At 34.1% G+C, this 23662-nt stretch overlaps 1 protein-coding gene across 2 annotated transcripts in view; it reads left to right on the top strand.

Moving 5' to 3' along the window:
- The window catches only part of FER (fer (fps/fes related) tyrosine kinase), a 403356-nt gene that overhangs the window by 142978 nt on the left and 236716 nt on the right, over positions 1 to 23662 (top strand). The window contains exon 1 of one of the 2 annotated variants that reach the window (XM_012647372.1): positions 4089 to 4265. The exons of the other annotated variant lie outside the window; for it this stretch is intronic. Coding sequence (XP_012502826.1) covers positions 4137 to 4265 — 129 coding nt within the window. The 5' untranslated portion in view covers positions 4089 to 4136. Of the gene's footprint in view, positions 1 to 4088; positions 4266 to 23662 lie in introns of those variants that run through there. 2 annotated transcript variants of the gene reach the window in all.

Here is a 23662-nt window from a genome sequence, read left to right on the forward strand (position 1 = left end):
AAAATTTTTCATTTTATCTGGTGTCATATATAAGGTATGACAGTTCATTTGCATGAATAAGGCATTTTAATCTGAACTTAATTTATAAAGATTGTCTTAGAATTTGATCATTTTATTCAGTAAGGTAATTGGACTGATAATCTTAAATTTAACTTGTCAAAACCCTCAAATCTGCCACTCCCACAGTCTTTTATTTCGTAAAGTGACAGTGTACTTTCACTTCAGTAAATGATATTACCTTTAATCAACTGCTCAAGCCAAAATTTTGGGACTCACCCTGTGTTCACTCTTTTCCTCAAATCTCACATGCCATCAGCAGGTTCTCTTGATATTGCCTCCAAAATATATTCCAAATCTGACCTCTTGTCAGCATCTCCATAATCATCTTAGTAAAACCCGTCATAAATTTTGGTTTGAACTGCTTCAGCCAGTCTACCTGCTTGCTTCCCTGCGCTTCCTACATTTTATTTCCTATACAATAACTAGAGTGATCTCAATGTGTGTATGAGATCTTATATTTCTCCTACTTATGACCTGCCGGTAGCGTCCCTTTGTATAATAGCCTAGAATAAAATTCTGATTTCTTACCATAGCCCAAACTCACGATCTTGTTTTTGCCCTCCTCCTCCCTTCATCTCCTACCACTTTTCTTCATCTGTCACACTCCCTTTGAACACACCAAGTTTTTTCTTATCTTTGGACCTTTCTACTTTATTTCTCTTGAATACTCCTCCTCCAGTTCTTCATATGACCAACTGCCTTCTCATCATAATTTCAGCTCAAATGACACTTCTTTGAGAGATATCTCTGATTACTCTAGCTATAATGGGCCTTGTCTGGCCCTCTGCCCCTGACATCATTATTTATTCTATTGCTCTCCCTCTTTTTTTCTTACATATATTTCTAATATCTTTACCATTAATACTACTAGTACTACTATGACTACTGCTGTTTTGTTGGCTAGTGTTTACTATGTGGTAGGTTAGTTCTAAACATTTTCATGCAGTAAGTACTAATATATGTATTTCTGTATGTCTCTGTACCTCATTTGATTATGTTATTTGTTTATATATTAATACGTATGTTTTTATTAACTATTTTCTTCTATAATCTCAGTTTCTCACACTGTAGCTCCAAGGAAATAGGCACTTTCATTATGGCACATTCCTATTATATAGGAAATAGACACGTTCCTATTATATAGGAAATAGACACTATTCATTACTATTTTCTCTGCCTTGAATATTGCTTGCTATATAAAGGTGGCTTAGTAAATATTTTTCATATATTGGACATCTCTTGGAATTCATAATAGCGGACGGTCATCAAATATTTGTATATAAAATAACCTCCTAGGGGAAAGGGAACATTTCACTGGAAGAATCATGCCTGACTAATTATTTTCAGAGTTCCTTTTATATGAAGATAATAGAGTATATTAAATAACATACTGAGGTTTTAGAAGAGACTTTTAATGTTTTTTTGCCAAAGGTTACTAAATGTTAAGTTACCACTGGAATGGGGAAATATGCTCTTAGCCTGGCCCAAGAACAGATTTAAAATCAGAAATCAAAAGGTAGGAATAAGTATTAATAGGTATTTATTTGACTGTAGAAGTATAAAGATCAAGTTGCCTCAGCAATTAATGCTCACATCTATTATGGTTTGAATCATGTCCCCCCAAAAGATATCTTCAAGTTGTAATACCTAGTACCTATGAATGTTACCTTATTTGGAAATAGGATCTGTCGTTACAATCTGGTTAGTGTGAAGTCCTTAAGGTAAACTCAAATCCAATATAACTGGTATCCTTAAAAGAAGAGAAGAGAGACTAAACATTCAGGGAATACAGCCATGTGAAGACAGAGGCAGAGATTGGAATTATGTTGTCATAAGCAAAGGAATGCCTGGGACTACCAGAAGCTGTAGGGGGTAAGGAGGGATCCGTCTCTAGGAGTTTTGGAGGGAGCATGGCCTTCCTAACACATTGATTTTAGACGTCTAGCCTCCAGAACTGTGGGAAATAATTTTCTGTTGTTTTAAGCCACCAAATTTGGGGTACTTTTACAGCAGCCCTAGGGAACTAACACAGCATCTGTTGTGATTATTATCTTTACAAGGGATCTGAAAGAGGGACTGCCTAGTGAGGTAACCAGATGACATTAAATTTTTTTAGTTGTGAAGAGCAGAACCAATGGGTGGTACAGATGATGCAAAGAGAAATACCAATATTAGCTTTTCTCTAGGCTAGACCAAGAAGCAAGATATCCAGCTTCGATAGATTTTATATTCTTTGATTAAACATTAATTTCGATTTATTTGATTTTCAATATTATTTCTAGATTTAATGATTTATGATTTTATGAGCCTGGGTCAGTGCCTGCTACCTAGTAAATGCTCAATTATTAATAATATTGAAAGAATAAAACAAAATAGGAAATAAGAAAGATAGGAAAATAGTTTTATTTTAATGTAAATATAAACTTATTCAGGTATAAAAATCCAAATTATGTGTTTAAAATTAGCTAGGGAAAAAATGAGTCCAAGGAAAGAATATTGGTAGTCAATGTGCATCGTTTACTGAATGTATCGCCACTTAAGCAGAAAGACAAAATTAATAAATTGTTAATGCATCTTTTGAGACTCTTTTCTGGCACTAAAAGCAAAAGAATGCTTTTGGTGAGATAGAGCAGGGACCTAGCCAAAGAAGCATAATATAATAGTTAATTGCATAGATTCTGGAGCAAAGTTGCTTCAATGTGAGCCACATATTGGCTGTGTAACCTTGGGCAATTTAGCAATTTAATTAACCTTTCTGTGCCTCGATTTTCTCATTTATAATATAAACTAGGTCTTGTAATAGAATCTATCTCATAGGGTTATTGTGACGAGTTAAATAAGTAATCCACTTAAAATGCTGAGAACAAGGCCTCGCTTGTAAGAAACTCTTCAACCCATGTTGTCTGTTATTGTTTATTAAATGTAAAATTTTATAAAATTATTCTCAGAATATAAAATGGGATTTTTCTTGATAGACATGATATAAAGAAAAATGGTTGTTATGATCAACAAAATAAAAAAAGTGGTTACACAAAAAAGAAAAATAGAGGAAATTATACAAAGAGGCAAGACTTAAACATTTTTTAAAGAGTATTAGATATACTCTTGGCTCCTTGTAAAAGGAGCCAAAGGGTTTAAAAAAGGAGGTTTATGTCAGAATTGTGACCCAGGAAAGTTTTACTGAGTAACAATTTTGAGTCTTGCTCTTTTTCTAGTATTCTTATTTGTTTTCATAAAGTTCCTTGAACTTGGGTCCATTTGAAAGAATGTTCTGCACAGTACATGATTATGATACCTCGTGTCTAGTAGTTGCTTAGTACCTTCATTTTGAAATGAATGAATGAAGGAGGAATTTATATAGCAATTAAGAAGGTATTATAGAACAGATTATCAAAATAGGAGTCTTATTCTCAGTTTAAGCATTCATGGGTTTTAAGTATTCCACTGTACTGCCTGTCTAGCTCTGCCATCTCATTGTCCGTTGCTAAGCACAGTACATTCTTGTAGCAAGGAAATTTAAAATTTTTATTTCTGTTGAGACCATAGAGATCATTTGCACATGATTTAAATTCTTTCCTTTGGAACAGAAGAATTATAAAGTATTGGAGAGTTATACCTCAGTAAAGAGTAATAATAATTTAAAAAAGTGTTAGATTAAGAAAAGCATTGTTGTACAACAAGATACTGTTTCAAGAAGTGTTTGAAAATTTGGTCTATTCTCAGAGATCTTGAGATCCAACAACCTAAAATAGGAAGACTTCTACATGAGGTATAGGAAGAAAATAAGTTATTTTTATTTAAAAATCAGCTAGAAAGATTTCTTTCTTAGGTAGTGGATCTTCACTTAATGTATGATGATTTTCTCTTTGTTCCTCAAAGCCAAACATTTGTTTGCTGTATCCGTTCCTTTAATCTAGAACTGAGTGGTATACTTCCATGCCAATAGGGGGAGACAGTATAAAATAGGAGCCAGATCTGTGCGTCTTTTCTATCTTGCTTTTGCCTCAGCCAGGAAGGTTTGCGGACAGATTGACTTCTGTGGGCCCACTATCACTGGCTCTTAGCAAAGTTTTGAGATGGAGCAGAAAAAGAACTGTTTCTATTGTGAAGGTCAGCTGGAGCCTGGCGTTGGCTCCCAATACTGTAGAAGATGTGCTTTAATGTTCAGCTCTGAGGCTTCCACATCAAAAGTCCACAGAGATCAGGTAAGGGGGAAGTTCTGCCCCAGGCCTGCTTTAGCTAGGGCCCAGATATTATCTAAGAGTCCAGCAGATCATCTGTTTCATCCTGCTGCTTCAAATACGAACAATAATTTTTCTTGACTTCTGAATCTGGTAGTAAACAAAATTCTTTTGAACAATACTATCTCTCAGATGCCAAGCCAAAGCCATTTTAAAAAAAAGAAAGTGGCTTGTTTTCCATTTTTATTTCATTTGTTTTCTTTATTCACTTCTCAGATTTTAGAAAAATATGTCCTTTCTAATGTTCCAATACATGGAAGGTAAAACAAAAATGTAGTTTTGTAAGTATTCGAGGAGAAACATTGGGCAGTTTAAAATCTGTGATGGTATTAAGATTTCTGTTTTCCAAAATTTCAGTTTCTATACTGGCTGGTGAAATCAATTTAACCTTCTCATTTTTAATTTCTGTCACCAAAGGAAAATAATATTTTTCCTGAACATAGATATTGAATAATTGGTGACAATGACTGTTAATACATAACTGTATAGTTTAAAACTGATTTTATGATCAATTTTTATGGTTTAATTTAGTAACCTGGAGCACACTAATTTCTTAATCTTTTAATGTATCACATATAATTTCTATGAATATTAGGAATAAAGCCCTATCTGAAATCTGTTGTGTTAGTAAAGAAAAATTTACATGTTATTTTGCAGTTTAAACTTAATTACCTGCATTCTTCGAGTCCCTTATTTAATGCACCTGTATTTTAGGCTGTCTAATTCCAGATTCACTGTATTAGGAAAAACAAATTTTGGCCTTCACATAAGAATGGTAAATGCCAAAAAAGAATGTTCATTTATTTTTCTTATATTTGAAGAGAGTTGAAATAGATATATGATTTTTGTTTTAATGTTACCAAATTCAATATTTGTATTATGGTATTCTATATATTAGTGTCCTATACTCAATTGAATAAGTACTATTCATAAGTATAAAGATGATTACTTATGTGGCTAAGTTTTGTGTTATCTTGATTTATGGATTCATAAAAATATTAGAAGATATAGAATCCACTGGAATGATCTTGTCCAATTTATCATTTTATATATAATAATGTCTCTGAAGCCTGCAATAGTGACTCACATAGCCAGCTAGTGACTTGCACAACTCACATTTTCTTTAGCTTTAAAAACATCTTGCTTCCTTTTTACTCTTTGTTCTCTGATATAAATTCTTTTGTGATCCTTTAAAATTTTTCTGTTTATATTTGTATTCTTTTTAATCTCCCATCATGGTTTTATCAAAACAATTTTGTGCTTTTTATTTCTTGTTTTTGACATTGTTCTTAATTCTTTTAACTTTTATTCATTTTTTTTCTTTTTTTGGCATAAGTTCTATTATATATGTTCAAAATAAGGTAGAAAAGATTAAAATTTTATTATTTTCCTATTTTATATAAATTTCAATTAGAGAAAATAGGATAATAGTTTTTGTGTTGATGGCTATCAGCCACCATCCTTAGGAAGACATTAAATACAGGGATCCACACTGACTATTGAAATTTTAAAACAATTCAACAAGTAACTATCAATACTTACGCAACTCTCACTTGTGAACTTCCACCCATAGCATGATGATTTATCTTTGGTTGTTACCTAATGTTGACCTACGTTTGATGAAATTTTTTGACTTATCATAAATCTATAAATATACATTTAAACATTTATCATTGTCGGTCTGCTCAGTAAGATGTTACTACCTTCACTCTTATTCATAATCACAGGCATACCAGAGTCACACTTTATAGCATATGTGGGTTTCCACACCTGAAGTGATCATAGAAGGATTTTGTATTCTTATAGTCACTATTTATCCTCATTTTTTAGTAGAGATGCTCTGACTTCTTTGGTTTTTATTCTCTAGTTTTATTTTGTGATATTTCCAGTGAAGCCTTATCACCACAAGATTCATACTGACTCACAAGAGGTGATTTTAGACAGAAGTTGTCCCTTTTACCAGGAACTTGGATTCTCCTGGAAATGGGACCAGCTAGGCCTAGTTTTCTTCTGGTGAGCCATAGCCTCCAATGCTACTGTTGCCGGCCATCTGCTTTCTCCTTCAGGAACTATGTCATATTGATACTGTATGATAGATGGCAAATCCATTATTTATTGGGCTTTCACTTCCCTCACCTATTCTTATATCACCTGTTCTCATAGGTGAGGGAAGCGAAAATTTTTACTGAAAATTCTGAAAATGTTTTCTGAAATATTATCTGAAATCTCATTCTGGCGAGCAAACTTCCTTTTTGAGAAAAAATTGCTCATTCTTCCGTATTCTATATAACTCAATGTTGAGAAGTGGTTCTTTGTGCTATCTTAATTATACCTTCACCCCCATGAAAGTCTCTTTTTAAGGCTTAAGGAATTTGGTTGTACTGCATTCTATTCCTTCTCACTGATGAAATATTTCAAAATTCTGTTCATGGCTCTTCATTCATTAACACGTGTGCTTTCTGGTTCACTGGCTCTCTCTTTTTCTACCCTTAGCTAATTTGGGATGACTTTAGCATTCTTGTGAAAGACCCGTCCAAAACCTTAGTTTCTACATTTATTGATCTAAAAATAGTATCGACTGAGGGCTGGTAGCTGGTAAGCAAATTAGGTCGAGATTTTTCTAATGAAGGCAAAAGAAAGCTGTAAGACTCTTCTTGTTTCTCTTGAGTAACTAGCACCAGCTCTGGATTGCTTAGTTTACAAATTTCTTATTTTGTGAGAAATATAAAACTTTATTCCTATAGGTTAATTGTACTCATATTTCTGCCACATATAGCTGAAAACAATCTTGATTGAAAGAGTAAGTAAAATTTTGGTGAAAATAGAAAATATGACTCAGCATAGTATTTCTAGTTTCATTGTTGCTGTTTGTTTATTTGTATGTTTTAGAAGGTGCTTACTCCGAAATATAGAAGTTTGTCGTGGCACTAGTTTATGAAGGTAGAATAATTTTAGTGCATCAATTAGACATTATGGTGGATTCCAATATTTAAAAATCTGTCTGCTACATCTTTGTAAATATCTCTATTTGGAAGGCATAGTACTTTCTCTACCTCCAACTCCCTAGTTTCTGGTTGAATTCATAGGAAGACTTAATTACCCCTGCTGATTGGCAGCCATGTCACAAAATGTTTTAAAAGTTGTGTACATATTTCAGTGTTTGGTGATTTGATAATAGTATTTATGAAAATAGTTAAGTTAATGAGTTCTTGAAATTTATTATAGAACTTAACTCTTTCATAAGAATAAAAACAAATATTGTAAGGAATTGATTTTAAGGGCTGTTAGATATGCTCAGAGAAGACAAGATAATTGTATGTATTTCAGATCATCCTTTCTAATTGTCTGATTTTAGGTTATTGCTTTAGATGCTCAATTTTTAATTAATTTCTAACAATAGATTTAGTCTAGCTATGAATGGTATAATTTTTGTACAGCATCTCCCTTGAAAGTGTGTATGTGTGTGTGTGTGTGTGTGTGTGTGTGTGTGTGTGTGTGGTATATAAACTGTTTTGCTCTTTTCTTAAAGAGGGTGAGAGGGAGTGAGAAGCAGTAGAAAGAATGGTCAAAGTTGTAAAATAAACTGAAAGGATAGATGATAGTTGAATATTTTAGGCTCTGTATCTAATCTTTTAGCCAAGTCATTACTAGGGTCTTTATAGTTTACTTTTTATTATGTTTTTCTATGTTAAATCCATAGAAAAATATTTTACATTAACTTTATTCTGATTAATAAATATATCTATAGATATATGAGAAAATTGCACAATGATGAAAGTCCATCCCAATGTATAGACTCTAGTGCCCCTGAGGGAGCTGGGGAAAGAGGAAAGGCATGAAATGGTTTTTAGCCTCTTTACGCAATCACAGTAGGTATTTCTACATTCCTAATTTTATAAAGGTATATATTCTGTAGTAATTAGTAAAAACAAACTAGTTGTTTTGTTTGTGGTAGCAAGAGAACATTGGCTGTCTTAAAGCTTCTCTTTGCCAAAAAAATTTTTTTAATTAAAGAAACACACAAAAATAGATTGTTTTGTTCCAGAATGTTATTGCTAATCCACTTTAAGTGATAACAGAAGTGAGTATAAATATTGTATTAGATGAAGCTACATCTTGCAAGTCAATTCCTGTCGTTGCCAGCTGGAATCTAGAGATATTATTTACTAGAATTCCATAAATTGTTCTTTGTATGTTTCATTTATTGCCTTATTTCACCTACAGTATGATTGGCTTTTCCTTTGTATTTAATAGAAATAAGGTGCATAAACATCATAAGGAATTGGGCTTATAAAAAGAGGCGAGTTTTTCTTTTCTTTTTTTAGCTAAAGGTGAAGTCACCAAAAGTGGCTGGCCATCAAGAAATAAAGACTCTCATAACTTGCTAATGATGGGCTCTCTGTGAATGAGGGGAATAGTAATAGAGTAAGAGGGCCTGTTGATTAAAAAATTCTTCCAGGAATATGACCTCATCTCAAAATTAATAATACTTTAAAATATTGGTGAAAAAAGATACAAAATACTGATAGAAGTAATTACAAAGTAGAGTCATATAGCCTTGACTCATCAAAAGAAGGTCAAACTATAATATGTTCGTTTTGAACTGTTTGAGAAGACAGAAATACATAATTTGTTTTATGAAGATAATCACTAAAGATATGGCTAAGTGAAGCATTTCATTAGTGTCATTTATTTCCAAGGTAAGTTATTATTTTAGAAATTCTGAATTTCTACTCAAGTTTTAAGATATCTATTATAATAATCAGCTGTTTTTTTTTTGTTTGTTTGTTTTTTTTGAGACAGAGTCTCACTCCATGTCCCAAGCTGGCTAATTTTTTCTGTTTTTAGTAGAGATGGAGTCTCACTCTTGCTCAGGCTGCTCTCAATCTCCTGATCTCAAGTAGTCCTCCTGCCTTGGCCTCCCAGAGTGTTAGCATTACAGGTGTGAGCCACCACACCTGATCTAGTAATAAGCGATTTGATTTTTTTGTACCTTTATATCCTCAAGAGAATTTATGGATAATTGTTCTGAATCTGTGTATAATTGTTAAGCAGTGAAACTGATTTTTAAAAATTCTAGATATTAACCTTTTCATTTTATAAATAATCTTGTTGCTGTCCTATCTGTGTAGGGAAGAAAAGAAATGATTGGTTTAAACTGCATTATAGGCTTGATTGTAAGAGTTAGTTTTCTGCGTAAGAATTGTTCGTGTTGTCCTTGAAAAGTTATTTAACCACTCTAACTAAGCTTTGGCTTTCTAATCTATAAAATGAGGATAATAACAGGACCTGGTATGTAGTTTTGTAGATGATTAAAATGTACAGAACAATGTGTGTACAGGGTAATGATGCTTGGCACATAGTGCTCAGTAAATGTTAACTACTTTCAGTGTTAGAGCTATTTTCTAAGCAGATCAATATTCTTTTTTCAACAGAGACTTCATGTGGTATATTATGGCTATTGTTTTTGATATAGCCCTTGAAACTTTAGCAATAGTGATATTATTCTGGGTTTTTTCATATATTTGATAATACATTTAAAAATAATTTGTCGTCTATATTAGTCCATTTTGTGTTGCCATAAAGAAAATACCTGTTACTAGGTAATTTATAAAGAAAAGAGGTTTATTTAGCTCATCGTTCTGCAGGCTGTACAAGGTGAAGGGCAAAGGGGCAGCAGGCATGTCACATGGCAGGAGTAGGAGCAAGAGAGGGAGGAGGTGGTGCCAGACTCCTTTAAACAACCAGCTCTCATTATCACAGAACACCAAGCCACACTTGAGGGATCCACTCCCATGACCCAAACTTCTCCCATCATGCCCCACCTCTAACACTGGGGATCGAATTTCAGCATGAGATTTACGGACCAAACATCCAAACAGTATCAGTGTGTTACTGAACTACTGTGAGATTTAATATATTTATAAGTCACTGGATGAAGCATTTCTAAAATGTGGATCTAAACTTTCTGTGTTTATATTCACAGGCCTCTCCTCTATCCTAGTATTTTATCTTTAATGAAAAAAAGACTGTGATTATTTTAACTATCATTAATACTTCATAGTTTTGAGTCATATCTGACTTCCACTTTCATCATTCTAGGCCAAAAAATGGTTGTGTATGTTTGTGTGTATCTTCATATTAGCAGCATCCCTCAGTCTTATAATCATTTTTGATTAAGTTTTATTGGTCTATTTTCATTTTTATTATATTCTTGAGATGTATTAAACATAGAACATCATTTTTAGGTATAAATGAAGCGTAGTTTATATATAACATTGTAAATTTGAGTGTAATAATTTTTTGAAGTGTAAGAAGTAGAGCACCCCCATCCTCCTAATACATTAAATTTTTGAATGAGTGACTGATGTCCAGCATTTTGTTGGCTTTCCTTTGTGGATGTAATCTAGGGAATATGGTGTAGTAGAAGACAGAGTAAGCCAAGAGTTAGGTTTGTCATGTGTGTCTTGGGCAAGTCATTTTATCTCCTTTGACCTTCATTTCCTTGTTATTATGAAAGGAAAAAGTTGAAGTAGAGAATCTTTAACATAGAAGATTTTTTCTACCACCGATTATATATAAAACAGTTTTGTTATGTCACTTCTTTGTGAAAAAAAAGTGATAGAATAAAAATTGTGGCCCAGTAATTTTTACACTTATTTTTAATGCTAATCTTTTTAGTAATGCCCTGTCTGTATAAACGTATGGCGACCAACTTATTTTAGTCTTGGGAGTTGGTTGCTTTTTAACTACCTTTTTTTGCTGATAATTTATTATCAAAAATAATATTAGACCCCAAAATATGGGAAGAAACTTCAAACCACATGTGCTAATTAAAGTGAAAATAGAAGCTAGCAAAACAAATTAAAAAGTTCATCGGTTTTCCACATACTGCACTGTAGATGTGTGAAACGCCAGGGGAAGAAAATCCAGTGGCCTTGACACTGGTGAGCTGGAAATGTTGCCATACAGTTTCCTGGAATTATCAGAGCTCCTGCTGAGAAGCTATCTTTGGGACTATAGCTATATTTCTGACAGTGGTTTTGGGGCAAGGTGTTCACTTTGGTCACAGATAAGGTTCTAAGACCTGTATGGGAAATGAAAGATTAAAAATGCATATATGCACATTTTAATTTTATTACATAGAATTTATGAAAATAATGCAATTCTTGACCAGTTGTCCTGATCCATAGATTTTTTACCAGGGTGATTTTCTTTTTGTGGACATTTAGGGTAGCTTTACTAAGTAAAGTAATTGATTACTTTACAAAGTAAATGTGCAATGATTCTTTGTTAGCTGTGTATTAGTTGTCCAGGACTGCCATAACAAACTACCACAAATTTGGTGGCTTTAAACAATAGAAATTTCTTCTCTTACAGTTTGGGAGTCCAGAAATCCAAAATCAACGTGTTGGCAGGGTTGGTTCCTTCTGGAGGCTATCAGAATCATTCCGTGCCTCTATCCATGCTTCTGGTGGCTGCTGGAGATTCTTGGTGTTCTTTGACTTGTGGATACATCACTTCAGTCCCTGTCTCCTTCACATTGCCTTCCCTTCTGTATTGCCTACTCTTCTAAGTCTTCTTACGAGGAAACTTGTCATTGGATTTAGGGCCCACATAGATAATCCTAGATGATCTCTTTTTGAGATCTTTAACGCAATTACCTCTGCAAAACCCCTTTTTTCAAATAAGGTCACATTCACAGCTTTTTGGTTCATCTCTTTTTGGGGGGCACCATCCAATACACTATAGTTTGTGTCTGTCTTGTCTTTAATTATCAAGAAAGTTCTCAAAAACTAAAGCTTTGGTTGCGGGTGAGATCCTTAACTTTGGGAGAAGCTAGTTCTTCTGCCCTTTCAAGTATTTTTTGAGTATATGCTCTATGAATCATAACATTTCAGGACTGGAAGGTAACATAAGATAATTTTGTTTTGCCAGAAGCTCAGATATGTTGTTTCTGATCCAACTCAAGAGTTAAAGTCAAAGCTAAGACTAGAACATAGGTTTGAATCAAGTGTCTACATCTATATTATGAGCCCAGAAAGTCTTCTATTTCTTGTCTTCTATTTCATTAGAGCAATTAAGTAGACATTTATTGACTAATCTTTAAACAACATTTGTTTTTGAGTGGTTTGGGAAAGAGTACTTGGGAAATGTGAGGTCAGGGTCTCGGAAAAACTATTCAAGGTAGGCAAAATAGCACAATGATTAAGAGCAAAAATTTGGTATCAAAGCTGAGTTTAAGTTTCAGCTGCCTGACCACATGACCTTCAACAAATCACTTAGTATTTCTGGGGCTCCCAGAGTCCTGGCCAAGGCTATTTGGAAAATTCCTGGGAAATTCAGTGAGAGCAAAGGGATTCAGAGAATATTCAAATTGTCAGTCTTCAAACTTTTTTTAAGGGAAATAATTCTTCTTAATATAAAAAATAACATTTTAAATAATATTGGCCATTATCGTACCTTTAATAATTTTGCAAAATCTTTGATATGGTTATTTGGTGAATACCCATTCTTAATTTTTAGATGATAAATGGTGGTTTGGATGATGACACCTAATCAAAGCTCTTCCTAGAAATAAGTCTGATACTTGGAGTTACACATTGACTGCTCTAGGCCAGTGGTTTCATGTTTTTCATTTCTTATTGGTTCTACTATGATTACTACCTATTAACAAAATAGTTAATGAACTTCTGAAAATATCCAGTACAGTCAATTGGTGCTTTATTAACTTAAGCAGATTAGAGCCTATTACATAGAAATAGAGACCTGAATCTGAGATTTCTAACTTATATTTATATTGATAAAAATTAAGCCCCAGAGGTAGGTAGTATTTGTAGGGTTCTTTAATTGGGGAAATCTGATTAAATAATACATTTTTATCTCTAGATACATATTAGAACCTATTTTTAATACATTAGATGTTCTCTGTACCAATAGTTTGAGCTATTTATAAGTTAGTTTCAAAAATAATTGGAAAAATCAGTCTTTTTGAAAAATGCAAGGGAAATAATCTTTTAACTCCCAAGATACTATTTTCTTGTTGTTTTTGATAATTTCCTGAAATTTAAATAAGGATAACTACAGATTTCTAAAATCAATCTGAGTTCAAATGTTACCTGTAATTGGAATGGCTTTGGTTAAATTTGAGTAAATTATTTTTGTTTCTTAAGTGTCCTTTGAGGTTCTTTAGCACAAAACAATAGTGTAAGTAAATGTACTCTCTTTTGTTTACTACTTAAATGATGTCTAATAGCCACTGTCTTGCTTAAATTCATTACTAATGTGTAGCATTTATTTAATGTTTAATTTGAATTAAAAAAACAATAAATCCCCCTACCCTCTTGGAGCTTACACTATATTGTCAATGTGTGCTTGGGCTCCCAGATATCTGGCTTTTATAAAAGAATGATTAGTACCATTCACTGAAATGGGAAACTCCAATAAAAGGTCAGCTTTTGGAATTACGACTTCAATATTAAATATGTTTACTTTTATCTGCCTTTGTGATCTCCAAGTACAGAAGTCACATAGATGTTTCAATATACAGGTTTGGAGCTGAATGGAAGGTGTGAGTGGAGATTTAAATTTGTGAGTGGACTTGGTTTTAGGTGGTGACTGAAGTTGGAATATGTGAGTGATTACCTATAAGGAAAGTACAGAGTGAGAAAAGAAGAAACCTGAAATTAGTAGAGCCTAAAAGCTCACTACCATTTAATGGCCTGGTAGAGGAGTGTGAACCTGCTAGGGAAACTGAGAGTGTGTTGTCTGAGAGATTGGAGGAGAGTGTGGCAGGGTAATAAATGTTTCATGTAGGAGTACGTGATCAATAGAGTGGAACTCTGCCGAGAGGTTCAAGTAAGATAAGTGAGAAATATTTGTTAGATTGGTGTAATGGAATCTGTTGGTTTTCTAAGACCATCTGCTTTGGTGGTGTTATAGGGTGAAAGCCAAATGGGAGCAGATTGAGGAATGAGTGGGAAGAGAGAAAATGGAGACAGTGAGCATAGATATATAATTCTTGTAGGAATTTTGTCTGTAAAGAGCAAGGAGCAGCTGGAGCAGGATATGTGGTGAAGGGAAAGATTCATCTCTCCTTTTCTTTCCTTCGTCCCTTCCTTTCTCTCTTCCCTCCCTTTTTTTTTTTCTTCCCTAGGGGAGCAACTTATATATATGTAAAAGTTAATGGGCTGATGGGAAAGAACCAGTCAAGAAGACATAGTTAACAGTATATAAAAGAGAGATCTGTTAGGTTCTTGTAAGGTATAGGATTCTTGGGAGGTCAGGAGGGGATGAGATCCAAAGTATAAGTAAAGCAGTAATTCTTAGATAGGAGAGATTTATTCCATGTTTCAAAAAGGGGAAGGAGGTTAGAATGGGTAGAGAAGTTGTGGGTTTATAGCTTTGAAAAGGCAAGATGAAGGAGTTCCTGCCTTGTAGATTCTTTCTAAAGAAGCTGAAGGGTGTGGTTTTAGACACAAGAAAAGCAGGAAAGGTTTGAAATGGTTGACAATGACAGCAGGAGAATAAGAAGTGAGTTGGCTCAGATATTTAGGGCCCGTATGAAGTTAGTAATCCTGTGACACTCTATCAGTGGTGAGTTGCTTGGGTGTAGATTCAGAGAGAACTGATAGTTGGATCCATCCAGGGTTGGATCTTGCCACATGGATGCAGCTAAGATAGGCTAGGAAGGGAGTTTAGAGTATTGGCAAGAATGTCATTGAAATGATGTCTCATGACATCTAAGTTAGATAAACAGGAAGACAGGAAAAGAGAAGGTGATTGATTGTGACAAATTAGGAGACTGCAAGACTTAGAGTTCTAGTGAAGTTGAAAAATGATTATAGCAGAACTGGTTCAACACAAACTGATGGGATAGGAGATTGTTGCCAAAAAGAGGAGAGCTTGAATTTGAAGCTATTCCACATCCAAGGAACAGCCATGACTGATGTAGAGTGCACTAGAATGTTTCCCCTCCTACCCCTACAGAATGAAAGCTTTGTGATAGCATCTTCTGAATATATTTTACAGAAAAATATTTCCTCCCTGCCAAAAGATGCATATACTAAGGCATTATTAGGGTTCTGAGACATACTACATTAAAGAAATTTGTTTAAATTTAACTGGGCATTTCTAAAATCTGTGGGACTATTGAACCATTGAAGTATGACATCTGTTTAATATTAATAACTATCTAAGTTAAGGTTTTTCCAAACTTGTTGAACATTTGTTTGTGTGTCATATGTTGAAATTGTTAAAGTAATCAGAATAAATGAGAGTAATTATCATAAGTGTTTTACAAAGAATTTTTATATCTACATTAATGTATTTCAGTGTTAAAATATTTATTTTCATATTAAAAGTAAGTATGTATCCAAAAACTAAAAATGTAAGTTGGTGTATTAATTTGTTAATGACAATTGTGATATTTGAAATTGCTTATTGGAAATATTTAATTACTAATAGATGTTACAGGAAAGCCTACTATATTAGATCTATATAAGTCACCCAACTCACATTAGTTAAAAAAGAGAGTTTTTCCATTCACGTAGCTGGATATATCTAGAAGTTCAAACAGTGTCATCAAGAATTTGTCTGTTTTCATTTCTAAGCCCAATCTTCTATTATATTGACTTCATTCTCAGGCAGGTGGTACCGCTGTCCCATGTTGTGGCAGTTTCTCTCAGAGAGGCTGAAGGTGGAACAAGCACTTAGAGTCTGCCTGATTTCTTTCTAAAATATATCTCCTGGTTGGATTTTATTTTCTGATAATAGAAGTACAATATTATAATCACCACGTTCCTTTATTTAAAATTTATTTTTTATTCTTATTATTAAACTGTAGGATTTTCTTTTAGGTCCTGTAGTTTCTGATTCCATTTTAATAAATAAAATGTTGACCAAGGCCTTGAAACGCCTAATGTTCCCAATTACTAGTTCCAGTAACAAAAGGAGCTCTGAACAGATAAGAGGATTATTGATGCATGTGCAGTATGAGGATACTAAACAGTAAAACCATTCAGGAAACTTTCTAGATAAAGTTGGAAACTTAAAACATTTACAAAATGAAACATGTACTTAGTAGTCTTTATAGTGTCCTTGTGAGGTCCTTTGCAACAGATATAGAAGTGATAAAACTTATCCTCCTATTCCCACCCGCCCCCGGAAACAATCAACAAAGGAAAATAAACAAAAAACTCCAAAATAACAGAAACCACAATTTTTGAGACAGCTGGCCTTTAACGTTTTAAATTGTCTTCTGAGGAATGTGGCCTTTAACTATGTGGTAACTGACTGCCATAGAAAATGGTAGTCAAAAATCAAAATTATATCTTTTGGTAAATTAATGGCCTTTCTGTTGGAGCGAAAACCTTAAACTGTGTGTTTGTATTTTCTTGGTTTGTAAACAAAGGTAAATAAAATGATGACTAATAGATTACTTGTCTTAATAAAGTGCATATGAATTCTGCATCCAATTTGGATATGGAAAGTCACAAGAGACCATCATTTCTACCTAACAACCAAAATAAGGCAGATAAGCTATGAGATAATAGTTTTTAAGAAGCTCTTTAGAGAGCTAAGGATAGAAATAAACCTATGATAGCTTAGCTTTAAATGAACCTAAGTCCATAATGTGACAAGCCTTTTATAGGAAAAAAAAATAGAACCATGACTACTTCCATCCTTGGTGGAGCTCTATAAGCAGTTGAATCCCAAGTTTTTAACAGATTTGCAATAACGGCGTGTAGGCTGGTATGACAGCTTAGAATTGAGAGGAGCCCAACCCACAGCAAAGCACTATCCACCTACCAGCTCTTACTCAAGTGTTTTCACTGAGTGCAGCAGGAGATCAGAGAAGCAGACTTGAGAGAGAGATTAAAAATGAAATCCTCCCCACACCAAAAAGATGGTGTGTATGTGTATGTTGGGAGGGGTTGTCCAGGCAGGAGAACTGAATTCTCTGGGCTCTCACCTACTAAAGAATGTAAGAGCTTCTTTCCAAGTAGATTCTCTGCAGGGAATTCTGGGTCTTCACGGAGTATGGGGCAGTGGCCTTCTAAAGGCCGGAGAATGGGTATTAGGGATATAAATTGTCTTCTTAGGTACATAAAGTAGGGAGTGAGAGCAAAGAGAAGCCCCCCACTCCCAAGAGGCTGTAAAGATGGGAGAGATTTCCCATGTTTCCTAAAGCTGGTGGATTAGCTTCAAAGCATAGGCATGATGCTGGAATTTCACCAGGGCTCAGATCCATTCCTAGTTGAAGGGAAACTCTTGATCACTCTCAAAATATTCGAAGCCAATGGTAATTGATTCAAATTAAAACTGCAGCAAAGGCCAGACCCAACTTATTAAGTACCTAGCGGTGTGACAGAAAAGTGAGTGGTGTGCTCCTTTCTTGAGGTGAATATTATCGAATTCATACTGTACTGCTCTTTTGTATCAACTGTCTGGTATATAATCAAAGATTACATGACACACTGAAAAATGAGAAATGTAACCCATAGCCAAGAAAACCAGACAGACTCAGAGATGGCCCAGGTGTTGGAATTATGAGATAGTGTCTTTAATGTACTATTACAAAAATGCTTAGAGATCTAGTGCAGAAGGTGGACAATGTATGTGAAAAAATGGGGAATTTTGGCAGAGATGTGGATGCTATCAAAAAATAGAAACGCTAAAAATGAAAAATAGAGGAAATTTCTTAGAGCTGAGGAATATATTCGATCGACTTGTTAGTAGATAGACTGAACATAGAAAAGATCAGTGAGAGGTGAACACAGGTTGGTAGAAAGTATCCAAACTGAAACAAAAAGAAAAAATTGGAAAAATACAGCAGAGTATTTGACAGTCATGGGGTAATAAGTGGAGAGAGAGATGGGAGTAGAAAACATATTTGAAGAGTTATTGGTAAAGTGCTTTCCAAGAGTCTCAGCCTGGAATTCTGTGCAATTTAACAAATCACAAGCAAGATAAATTATTCTTATTATTTTTTTAAAGAGACAGGGTCTTGCCATATTATCCTGGCTGGTCTCAAATTCATGGCCTCACCGGATCATCCTGCTTGGGCCTCCAAGTAGCTGGGACTACAGGCGCTCAGCTAAGCAGGATAAATATTTTTAAAAATTACTTTTACTCATATCCTAGTCAATTATAAAAGCAGCCAGGGAAAAAAGACACATGAGTGGGGGAATAATGGTATGAATTATAGCTGAATTCTTGTCAGAGACAATGGAGGCCGGAAGACAAAGTTCTGAAAGATAAAGAAACAAAACATATCAACTTTGAATTTAATATCCAGTTAAAATATTCTTCAAAAATGAAGGCAAGCAGCACTTCACACTCACTAGGATGGCTATAATCAGAAAAACAGAAAATATATGTTAGTGAGAATGTGGAGAAATGGGAACCTTCATACGTTGCTGGTGGGAATGTAGACTGGTTCAGCCACTTTGGGAAACAGTTTGGCTGTTCTTCAAAAAGTTAAACATTGAATTATAATTTCACTCCTAGATATATACCTAAAAGAGTTGAAAACAGGTATTCAAACAAGTATACATACGCACATGGTCATGGCAACATCATTCACTATAGCTAAAAGGTAGAAACCCAAATGTCTTTGTCAGTGTTAGTAAAGTCAAAATAACTATAGCTAATATTTATGAGCATTTACCAATACTATGATAAGGCAGAAAGGAAAGAAAATAGAAGAGAGAGAGGGGGGAGAGAAGAGAGATATGGAAGTTGCTGTGCGAAAGGTGTGTACAGCATATGAAGGGATGGCGGAGGTTATCTTCACCTGATCAAAATAATTTGCTAAGTGAAGGAATGAGCTGGGTAGTTTGTGGGTGTGACTGAAGATGGTAAAGTACCTCGATTACTGGACTTTGGGGTCTTTAATGGAATAATACTTTCACTCTCATTATAATGTATTCCTTGTCTCATAATTTATTAAAGAAAGTAGATAAATTTACTGCTTTATTATTATGTTCCTTAATTGTACTAAAAGCAGAGTCTCAGATGTCTTAATAATTTAATTCACAATAGTTATACTTTTTAAAAAACCTAATTATACAGTTGTTTTCTAAGCAAAGTTGATCAGCACTTCAATTGTTGAATCAGTGAGATGCTCATCAGGAAGCTTACTGGTGTGCATTTTGCACTCCTGGATAATTTATAAAAAGAATATCTTGGGGGGGTGGAGGGATAAATGGGCGGAGCACAGAGAATTTTTAGGGCAATGAAACTACTTTGTATGATCCTATCATGTTGGTTACATGTCACCAAATGTTTGTCTAAATCCGTAGAATGTACAACAGCAAGAGTGAACCCTGATGTAAACTGTGGACTTTGGGTGATGATGATGTTTAGGTTCATCAGTTGTAACTAACGTACCACTCTGGTGGTGGATGTTGATAATGGGAGAGGCTGTGCGTGTGTGTGGGCAGAAGATATGTAGGAAGTCTCTACTCCTTCATCCCAATTTGCTGTGAACCTAAAACTGCTCTAAAAATAAAATCTTAGGAAACAAAGAATATCTTTAGCCATTTTGATCACACATTTGGGAAAAGCACCATGGAACAGGGATCGTATTTAGATATTGAATAGGAAGGGAACTGATTATAGCCTCCTGCTTTGGTCTTGTTTCCCTAGAGACATCGTATTTAAGAGATACAGAGACAAGAAAGCAAAAAGAATGATTTGTGACATTTTACAACCTAGATCTCACCAAACTGTATTCTGTTATACTGCCGATTTCCTTAGCATTGTTATTTTAAAACAAGCTCTTAATCATTCAAATATTCCTTTTTTGTATTTGGTTTCCAATTTCATTGTTTCAGAATCTGAAAATGCTTGACTTAGTAAGGGAATTGTCTTTCTTTTAATAAATACTCTTAATGTGCAACATCAAAGGAAAAAGACAGCATGACAAACTGAGTTACTAGGCAGTGAATACTTCTAAAATGATTTGCCTTCAGTCAGAACCCAATTGTTAAAATAAATCATTTAGAAACTGTTTTAATACTTAAATTGTGTATCCTAATGGGAGCAGAAACTGTGCATCTTTCATTCTCTGTAGCAAATCAGCATCTTCAAAAGATTAAGTTACTCATTTATTTATAGATGCATTCTTTTTATGAAGGACGTACTGATATTTACAGTACTTCATTTACATTTTGGAGTCATCAACAGGATAGAATTTTTTTCACAAGACAGTCTTCTCTGGGGTTATAATTTCCCTGTACTTATTTCTCACAAAATCTCTCCAAACCAGCCAAATTTTATGGCTGGTTTGCGTAAGAAGTCTCTAAGATATTTGGCATTCAGCCTAGAGTTTCAGCATGAAGATTATCTTTTTCTTGATCTTATTGCCTCCTGATTCGAATAAGTATGTGACTGCTCCTATAGGGCCAAATAATCACTTTCATTGTTCCTTCCAAGAATGTTATTAGATTGGGTTTATTTACAGAAAGCTGTGAGAAATAATATTTGGTGTTTGTTTTAATACCCCATTATTAAGGGGGGAAAAAGTGTTCAGTGGTACCTTTCACGATAGTTCACCCTTCCCATGGTTCATTTTCTGAAGGCACCTCAGGCGGAATGTGACTAAGTGCTCCAAGAAAAGTAACTGATTGGCAGCCTGATACCATGGAACTTTTCTGTTTGGCTTTCATCAGTGATCAATGCAATATAAATGATGGGGAGTTGGACAATAGTCACCGAATTTTTGAGATGAAGATTTTATCTAGTTCAGTGTCTTCCTTTTTACTGATGTGGAAACTAACAGCCAGAGTAGTTAAAGTAATTTTCCCAGATTCATATTCTTTATCCCTTTTGACATCAAGAACCGTATTCTTTTTATGTTAGTACCTCCTTTAAGAGCCTTGCTTTTAGAACTGTAACATGCTTTTGGTTAAAATTGTTTGTCCCTTAACCATGGCAGCTAGATAGGCAGTCATTTGGTAAAGCTTTTGATTTTTGTCAGAGCGACTCCAATCAGCAAAACCCCAATTCTTGCCCTTTGTATCTTTGCCTGTGCTTTAGTAGGAAGGGGATGGAGGTAACCTGAGAACCTGTTTTACTGCAGTTTTCAAATTCTAGTGAAGAGTGTTTCAAAACCTGATAGGCATGATTTTACCTTAAGTAATTTAGGTATTGTTTCTTATAGAATTTTTAGAAAATGGATAATAGGTAAACTTTTAATTATTATGAACCATTCTTTTAGTTTTATATATATGTGTATGTATATACACACATACATATACACATGCATAGAGAGGGAGAGACTGTCTCATTTAATTTTAAAATAATGAAAAAACTATTGTTAAGTGAAATATGAAACTGATACTACATCTAGACTTTTTGTATCAAGATAGGTTATTTTGTTTCAAGATAGGTTATTTTGTTTCAAGATAGGTTATAGCTATTTTATACTTTATGTTTTATATTTAAAACATTTTTTGTAGTCATCTCATCAGAATATTATCTCATAACATCAGGTATTATTTTATAATATCACCTCTCCCTTACCTCCTTCGCCAGCCCCTGACTATGTCCCCTGTGAGGTACCATCCTTCTGCCAGAACTAATTCCTATGTCTCCTTTATCTGGAGAAGGTTCTTTATCTTGCCATTACTTGAGGTGGGTAAAATGAGTGTCTCATCACTAGTCCTAGCAGGCCTACAGGAAAACTTAGGCACTGTATCCATGGTAATTGAAGGGAAACTTTTTAATTTTAATTTTTTAAAGTAGCCATTTAATTCTGTGATATAAAAATCAACCTGTCAGTGAATTCAGCACAGTCTAATGTGTTATTAGGTAGACTGAAATTTAAAGCTGATATTTAACATTATAAAGACAGGCGCTTTGGCAAGAGTTTCATGTTTTATTTGTAGAAATCTGGGCACTAAGCGAGCTGGCACTGGTTAAAATGTTTTATAAACCCTATTTGCATTTTAATTATTCCCATATGAAACTTGAGGTTTCATTATTATTATTATTTTTGATAGTACATTTTTTTGGTCACCCTATCTAAATAGTACCATAAATGAAAGGATGTTTTCACTAATTGTATCCCTTTGAACACACAATATATTATGCTTTGTAACTTTATGTAAGGGAAGCAGTTTTTGAAGTCTTCTGTACCCGTACCTGGACCTGTCCATTAGATAATTCTAATTTATTAGATAATTCTAGTATTACCTTCCTAAGGTAATATTTTCTTTTTTGATATTATCAAAGGGTTTTGGGGGAAAGAGTTCCCTTTCCTTTTCTGGGGATTGATGTCTAGGATGTAACTTGAGGAGTTACTTTTACCATTTCAATGAATGTTATTATTTTATATACCAATAAAATGCTTTCTAATACTTAAAACTCTCCCCTGAATTTTCTACTTTTTTACATAATCTACCATGTAGTTTTTAGTTTTGTTCTCCTCGTACTCTCATGTTGGGCTCACACTTCCTCTAGTATTTTAAAAGCATTGACTCAGAGGAGAAGCATGAATTGACAGTAGAGATGTCTGTCCAATTCTTATGAAGCTTTCATTGCCAAACAGGCGAGGTTAGCACTTTCATCTAGTCTTTCTGTGTGCAGTAGCAGCAGCAAGACTGCTACCTCTACCACCACACAGAGTGGGAGGAGGAATTTCCTAAAGAATAAGAAAAAGGTAAATTGGGCTGCTGAGTAGGAAAACTATAGCTACTACAGTGGTGTCCAATATGTACGCATTATACCATTATAATGCTTTTCTTTTAAAATCTAATTACAAAACAACTGTATATGCTTTACCTCCCATAATTTCATTTTCCATATCCTGACTGTATATTTTACCAGTTTTTTTTTTCAGAAGACTTTGTAAGCATCAGAAATAGGTTAAAACAAACAAACAAACAAAACACCCAAGTTGAGGAGGGACGTGCTTTAAAGAAAGGTTCAAGGAGGAAGAGTAGTAGTACTTCAAAGCTGTCTTTCCTTTAGCACTTCTTGTGCCTCAGTTATGGTGATTTTTGTTAAAAAGTAAAACTGGATCTTACGGCTAGGATTAAGGCTTTAAGGCATGCTCACATTCCTAAGGTAATGACCATTTGTATTATATAAAGACTTATTTCCTATATTAAATGTGTACATGTTTTTAAGGTATTCTTAATCATTTGTAGTAATTTACTTGTAAGTACCCCCTGAGTATACTTTTTTCCATTTTATACATGATAAAATTGATGTATAGATAGTGATTTCCATAGGATCATAGGCAAAGTAATAATGTGATGATGATGAAAAAGAAGTTGAAATCATCTGTTCTCTTACGGTATGCTGCAGTTATTTTGTTAACATGTTTTTAGAATGATCAGAACTATTAGCAC

Source organism: Propithecus coquereli, unplaced genomic scaffold (assembly GCF_000956105.1).
Source record: "Propithecus coquereli isolate 6110/MARCELLA unplaced genomic scaffold, Pcoq_1.0 Scaffold265, whole genome shotgun sequence".
In the NCBI taxonomy this organism is placed as follows: domain Eukaryota; kingdom Metazoa; phylum Chordata; class Mammalia; order Primates; family Indriidae; genus Propithecus; species Propithecus coquereli.